Raw genomic sequence first — 7,423 nt, 5'->3', positions numbered from 1 at the left:
GAGAATATCATGCTTAATTCTCCATCATCCTCTCTAATCCTTCCTCAATTAAGCTTCTCCCCTTTCTCCTCCCCAAATACCCAATACAAAAAAATACCTGAAATAACAAACATTAAATCACAATTTTGCAAACATTAAATCACATACATTTACCATTGTTCCATGCATCAAAATTTCAAAATCAGAAAAATCAAAAAAAATACAAAGAATTTCTTGCCTTTAAAACTCCAAAAATTTTCAATAAGGTATTAATCTTGTTCAATTCATTACAAGTTGTGGGTAGAAGAATCACAATGCAAAGTGATTTTAAGCATGTGTAGATTATCAGACCGTACAAGTTTATAGACATTAAAATCACTAATAATAATGTAAAATAAATAAAGTGTTAAAATTATTGCTCAGTAGCTTATAAAATTATACTAAACCCAACTCATAAGAATGAATAACTTTTTTTTCAGTGTGTTTTTTATTTTTTGGGGGTTCATATTACTTTGTTTTTGAGTGTTTCCCGTTTGCATTGGTTAGTTTGCTTGTTAGTTCCTTTATCTGTTTGATCCCAATTACATTCAATCTCTTTCAGCAATGACCACCAAGATGAAAGGGATATGCAAAGGATCATTCAAATACATCTCACAAATTTTTGGTAATTTTTTCACTTATTGTTTTTATTAATTTTAATTTTCTTCTTATAATATATGATAATTGATGTATTTTGTAAATTAATAACAATATAATCATCATACATATGTTTTGTTATAAGTTTATAAATCAATACATTAATTTGTCTCATCTCTCAGATTTTACTGCGTTATAACTTTTAACTTTTTAACGATAATTTAGCAAATTTAAAAAGATAATAAGATTTTAAAATTAATTATGACTTATATATGTGGAATGACAGTGGTAAAAGAGCGTGAGATGGAAATTGGGCACCCAACAGATGTAAAACATGTGGCTCACATTGGCTGGGATGGTCCAAATGGTACTACACCAAGTTGGGTATGTTGTTTTTGAAGTGTTTGGCAAAATTGTTTATCGAGCAATTTTAGTTCATTTTGATATAAATAGAAAGTTGAGTTGTCAAACTAGTTGACGCTAATGTTTGATAAACTAGCTTGTTAAAATAACTTATTGATATCAATAAGTTGCTTTTGAACAAGTTACGTATAGCGATAAAATCAAAATCAGATCAAATCACTTATCAGCTATCAGCTTTTTGCCAAACATTCTTATTATAAACCTAATCAAACATTTCTTATCATATGGCTTCATATATTGTGAGCAAAAAATTTGATAATTATTTTTGAGAATTGGAACTAAAATTTGAAAGGATTGAACTATATATGCAGATGACTGAACTTGGAGCAAATTCAGATTTGACTGTGAGATCAATGGGTAGTGTAGGCGGTTCCAAAGACCAGACATGGACATCTCAAGGTATTCTATTATATCCTTCTTTTGGCAACCCTTGAGACTTCTTTTCGGTTTATACTTTCTAGGTCCAATTTTTAAAGACAAATTCAATCCGGACCCTTTCTCCGGATCCATTTAAGACTTAAATTCGACCTTATGCAACTTAAAATTAATTTTAAACTTTTTTAACATATTTCTATATTTATTTAGACTCGATTAGGACTTATACATAATCTAAAAACTCAATTTATTACTAATAAAACCTTTAAAATATAAAAAAGTTTAAATGTGAATAATTAAATCAAAACTTATTTAGAAATCTGAATCCATCAAACTCAACAAATCTAAATCTAAATTAAAATTTTTAAATCCTAAAAATTTGAATCGACCCATAACCATCACTAACATCAATTGATTTAGGATGTATGATATTTTATCCAAATATCTAAATCACAAAATATTATAACTACTAATTAACTAGGTTGGATAGTTGATTGTAACTAATGAAGTTTTCATGGTGGAGTGATCTACCACTTTATATGCCCAACCTATTTAACAAATATTTTATAATATTTGGCATATGCATTAAAGATTCTTTGCCTCCAATTAGAGGCAATAGGGGCTTTAGGCTTACATGTCACGAGATACAGTCCAAGAAGTCCAATTTATTTTGTACATGTCAATACAATTATTGACTTTAATATTTTGTCATGATTATTTTAAAATTAAAAGTATTTTTAAAATAGATTTGATAATTTGATATTTAACTGATCTTATAAATAATAATCAAATTTAATTTCCAAATGAATTTACACTTATTTGAGAATTAATATGGACGTAAAATTAAATTTTAACGAATCTAAAATATTTTTTCATACACTCAAATTAAGAAATAGACTTGAAACAAAGAATTATTTACGTCACTTTTTGGTTCCCATGTTCACCAATAAAAAATTTATGACGAAGTTTATATACATGACGTCTTAATGAATTTCCACTAATCTTGAGACGTGCTTAGTGGATAGTCGATACTTTGTGAGTGCTTTTCCTTCCCATTATATTCTAAACTTAAGGTCAACTTGTTTGTTCTAAGTCCTACTGGTCAAATCATGTTTAATTATTGTTAAAAAATATTGAAAAGCTTATTAGATCAATATAATATTAATGGTATAATACATTTTCCGTTGCACTATACTTACTACATTTGACTTTTTATATAATTTAGTGTGTTATTTTGATTTTATATATCTATATATATATATATATATATATATATATATATATATATATATATATATATATATATATATATATAGAATTATACAAGTCTAAAAATTATAAAAAGTTAATGTTATTAAAGTATATGATAAGACGATTCAAACAAGATTCTACTTGATTATAATTTTTTCTTACATATTAGCTGCAATAAATAAAATAAGCTTAAAAGATAAATAGCGTCAATAATCGTTATAAAACGAGTATTTTAGAATGGAGAAAGTATATTAAAATGTCGAATCTTAGTTATCCAAGGATTAGTTATACAAAGCTAAATAATTTTTTAAAATATTAGTTGTTTAAATATAGGTCAGTTTTATAAAATTTGTTAAAAAAGAGATTTTATAGTTTTTAATTCTCCTAAGACGATCTTCCTATATATGATGATCAAAATTAAATCTTTTATCTCAACGATAGGAGAGGTTTTTATGGTTATACTTTTCTTGTTTTGTTGCATAGGTTAAACCAAATCAACATTTCATTCAAACTAATTCTTTGTTCTTATGGGGCACGTAGAGGGTTTGGGACTACCTTTTTGTAAAATAATCTATTCAAATAAAAAATTAAGTTAATAATTAAAATCATATAATATATTATATACTTTATTACTTTCTTTACACAAGAACCTTTAACTTTCAGTCATGTTATATTCCAAAAACTAATAAAATCAAATCAACAGAAAAATTAGGCCGATGAAGTGACATAATTTCTATACTCTATCATATAAGGATTAATGCAGTAACTAAAATTTTTAGCGAATGATTAAAATTTAAAAATATTCTATGGGCGGGATATAATGGATATGATAATAATGATTAGAACCTAAGAATATGTTATACGCTTCAACAGTTACTAATTTCTACTATTTTCTGGTAAGATGCAACAGATTTTGAGCGAACCTTTGGGCGACAAACATCAAATGCTAGATTAAGCAACTTTCCTCCAACAAATTTACCTACTAATAATCCAAAAAAACCAAGGAGAAAGAAGACTAAATCAACAAATTCATCCCCAAAATCGAGCTCAACACGATCATCACGATCATCCAAGTCTCGATTTACACTTGGGGAGAGCGAGGATGGAGATAGTAGACGCAGCAGCTTGAACTTGTAGATTATATCACAAAATTTTAATTTGATTGACTCTTTAATATACTCATTTCGTACTATTGAGATTGCTACAATTGATTTTAAATTTCAGACATTTTAAATTATTTGTAGCAAATTTAATAGCACCGACCAAATTGTGCATATAGCAAAAAAAATGACTTTTGAAAAAAGTCGGATAATATTATAAGAAAAATGTGCACAAGGTATTAAAAATGGTAGAGAAGAGTGAATTGAACAGAAGAAAAGCGTGACATTATTTATTAGGGATTAAAATGTTAGTGAAAATTCTTTTGTCAGAAATGTAATAACATAAATACAATGTGAAGAATAGTTGGATGATTTTAGTGAAATGCTGGATTTCAGAAAAATGTCTTGTGGTACAATATTATATTGCCAAATTTTAAATAGTTTGAAATCAGAAAAAATTCAAATGTTGGGGATTATTTTTTTTCAAATTTTGTGGTATTTTTTTTTGATAAAGTTAGTCATATATAAAAAAATATTAGATTAACTATTAATTTTCTCAAATAATAAGATTCTAAATTTAATTCTGAACGAATCAAACGGGTGAGGAGCCAGCTGTTTGGATGGATGCAGCTTGCTTTATTACAACGCTGACTTCTCATGCCTCCTCCTTCATTAAATACTTCTAGATGCTTGACAACATGCCTAAGTCAAATATTTCAATATGTACATCAATTTATACGTAGTACCTCTGTCTTTCTCAATCAACACGGTATTTTTTGGATCAAAATTAACAGGAATTGAGTTAAAGAATAGCATTGTGAGAGAGAATAAATATATAAATAATATTAAAATAAAAATAGTGAAATTATTGTTAAAAAAGGATATAAAGTCAATGAACAACCAAAAAAATAATGCTAATTGAAAAGATAAAGGAAGTATTTTGTTGAAGCTTGAGTTTAATTGTTTGGTTGGTATCAAAATGTATCATAACGAAAGATTATAAATTTAGATTTATTTCACCATTATTTCAAGTGAAATACTTAGCATTTGATATAAGTAGTGTTATGACTCAATCTATGTTTTTAACCCATGGGGCTATCTTGAAAGGGGGCACAAATTTGAGGTCGTGTGAATGATATGGGCTAACAAATATTAAAAAGATTTTTATTTTAGGCTTAAAAACATTGCTTAATTAGAAAAGAAAATGCAAGAAATTTTTTTGTTACCGTGTCAACACATGTCACATATTATTTGGGTCGACCCTGAAATTTGTGAGTCTCGGAGCGAAACATTAATGATATGGACCCTTAATATATTATTATGAGACCCTAATGTTAACTATAAAAACTTTAAGGAAAATTTGCAAATAAATACCTTATAAAATCAGTTTTTTGTAAAAAAAAAACACCTTTTAAGAGACTTTTTATTAAAAAAAACACCTTAAATCAGTTTCCGGTGACTTTTGTCAACTTTCAGACATTGACTATACCATTTGAGCTCAAAAGTCAACGCATGAAAGTTGACAAAAGTCACCGGAAACTGATTTAAGGTGTTTTTTTTAAATAAAAAGTCTCTTAAAAGGTGTTTTTTTACAAAAAAAAATTAAAAATTAAAAGGTATTTTTTTAAAAAAAACTGATTTTATAAGGTGTTTCTTTACAAATTACTCAAACTTTAATTTTTAAATATTTTTTGATTGGTTTGGGAAACAAACCCTTCTTATCCCCTTATAGGACCAGCATATTGATAGATAGAAAAAGAATTTGATAAATAATAATGTATTAAATAAAAGAAGATTCTTATTTTATCTCAATGGTAAACTTGCCTTTGCAAGCTTCTTCCATGGCACATGAGAATAGAATCCATCTTATCATCATCAACTTTCCCGAATTCTTTCTTCAATTTAACAAGCACCCGCAAATTCTATTCTTATCATCAAAGAATACTCTTTCCTTCTGTCAATTTGAGTTTTCTCCATAAACATTATTTATTTAAAATAAATTTAAAGAGACAGACTATTATAAAACAAATTTTTGCTGATAAATAGAAAATTTTAACATATACCCAACTCCACAGGATAATAATCATGGGAAACAATTTATCTGAAGAACAAAATGAGTCTTCACAACAACAACATCAAGCTTTACCCGTTCATCATGAGTATTATCCTGAATCAGATCAGGCCTTAAGCAGCCAAAGATCTGATGTGAAAACTCATCATCATGATCATCATGATCCTTATCATCATCAAGATCATTATCATCATGTTAATAAGCCTAAGGTAGATAAAAGATCAGTTAAATCTAAGCTTCCACATAATTGTGAAGCCATACTCAAAAACAACTCTGATTTACCAATTGACAACTCATCAATTCATAAGCTCTATGAACAATTGCATGTTGGAGTTTTTTTGAATGGAAGAAAAATGGTAAGTTACCCTATAAACTTATATTAAAAATTATTTCTTTTAAGATATTATTGGAAATTTGGAGTGCTTGGCAATCAACTCTTACACGAGAATATTTGTTATCTCACACAAGTTGTTTAAGTTAGTTGTTACAGATATATTTGTTAAAAATTATTTGATTATTGTTTATTAAAAAAAAAAGCTAAAAATCGATATTGGAGGAAAAAATTTCTTTTAGTTGACTAAATTAATTAATTGGTTTTAGCTTAAAAAAAAACTTTATAACTAACTTAAAATTCATCATCTAAATATGTCTGTAGACTGTTTGACCAACTAACAACCTAAAATTCAAATCATTGAAAAGTTGCCAAAAAAAAGTCATTTAATTACCAAACGCACCCTTTTGAAATATTGGTTTGAATAGCTTAAGTATTTTTGGTGATCAATTTTGTTGATTGAATGTAGAAATATTGGGTTGATAAGAAGGGGAACAACTGTTTTATGGTGTTTGCCAATGGTCTCAAGATCACTTGGGGAGAGAACCCAACTTATTGGTACTTGCATACTGAACAAACAAGGTATGTAATGTTATTACATCCATATTCAAATAGTTAATTAACTTAATACTCTAATATAAGTTATGTTTATTAGAAGTCTATAATTATTATTTTTCAGTATTTTAATGTCATTAAATGACTCTTACGTATTTAGCGAGATTTGAAAATTGAGATTCGAAAAATCAGACGTACGTAGAAAAAACAAACAATTAAGTTTATTTGTAATTGATGTCAACACTTGATTGAAACATCATTTATAACATTACATAAGTAAGACATACACATGATTAATGAGCTCTTTTACAATAATTCATTACAATCTGAAAAAGTTCACATGATTTAGAAGATATATGAAGTATTAAAGAATAATTTTCAAATTATAGCTTTTTAAAGTTTAAAACTTTTGTAAATTACAGACTCAATCTTATTTTTTGTGAATTACAACCACCAAAGTATCAATATCTACATCATTCAGATAAAATCAAAGGATTCCGATCATTTAACCCAAAAATCCGACCACTAAAATGGTCGGAATCATGTGATTTGGCTTGAATGTTATAGAGAATGATACTTTAACGACTGTAATTCGTAAAAAATAAATATAAAGGCAGTATTTCGCTAATGACATAAATTTCAGGGTTGTAATTCACTGATAATTTTAAATTAAAATTAATTATAATAAAAACTAATAAATAT

The 7,423-nt window shown here is 27.0% G+C and overlaps 2 protein-coding genes across 3 annotated transcripts in view; both read left to right on the top strand.

Moving 5' to 3' along the window:
- Positions 1-4,508, top strand: LOC130824022 (CRIB domain-containing protein RIC10). Of its 2 annotated transcripts, none has more exons than XM_057688888.1 (5): positions 1-245; positions 581-643; positions 902-999; positions 1,350-1,437; positions 3,575-4,508. In XM_057688888.1, the coding sequence occupies exons 2-5, from the start codon at positions 583-585 to the stop codon at positions 3,799-3,801; spliced, it is 474 nt and encodes a 157-aa protein (XP_057544871.1). In that variant the 5' UTR covers positions 1-245; positions 581-582; the 3' UTR covers positions 3,802-4,508. The 2 variants fall into 2 exon arrangements, with proteins under 2 accessions (XP_057544871.1, XP_057544870.1); XM_057688887.1 differs by having other exon boundaries at positions 7-245; positions 3,566-4,508.
- A 1,098-nt stretch (positions 4,509-5,606) lies between these two features.
- The window catches only part of LOC130824212 (protein PHLOEM PROTEIN 2-LIKE A1-like), a 3,144-nt gene continuing 1,327 nt past the window's right edge, over positions 5,607-7,423 (top strand). Inside the window, exons 1-2 of the mRNA XM_057689119.1 lie at positions 5,607-6,191; positions 6,636-6,748. Coding sequence (XP_057545102.1) covers positions 5,850-6,191; positions 6,636-6,748 — 455 coding nt within the window. The 5' untranslated portion in view covers positions 5,607-5,849. The remainder of the gene's footprint in view (positions 6,192-6,635; positions 6,749-7,423) is intronic.

This window comes from Amaranthus tricolor, chromosome 9 (genome assembly GCF_026212465.1).
Source record: "Amaranthus tricolor cultivar Red isolate AtriRed21 chromosome 9, ASM2621246v1, whole genome shotgun sequence".
NCBI classification, from domain to species: domain Eukaryota; kingdom Viridiplantae; phylum Streptophyta; class Magnoliopsida; order Caryophyllales; family Amaranthaceae; genus Amaranthus; species Amaranthus tricolor.
This window is presented reverse-complemented; position numbering and strand designations above follow the sequence as displayed.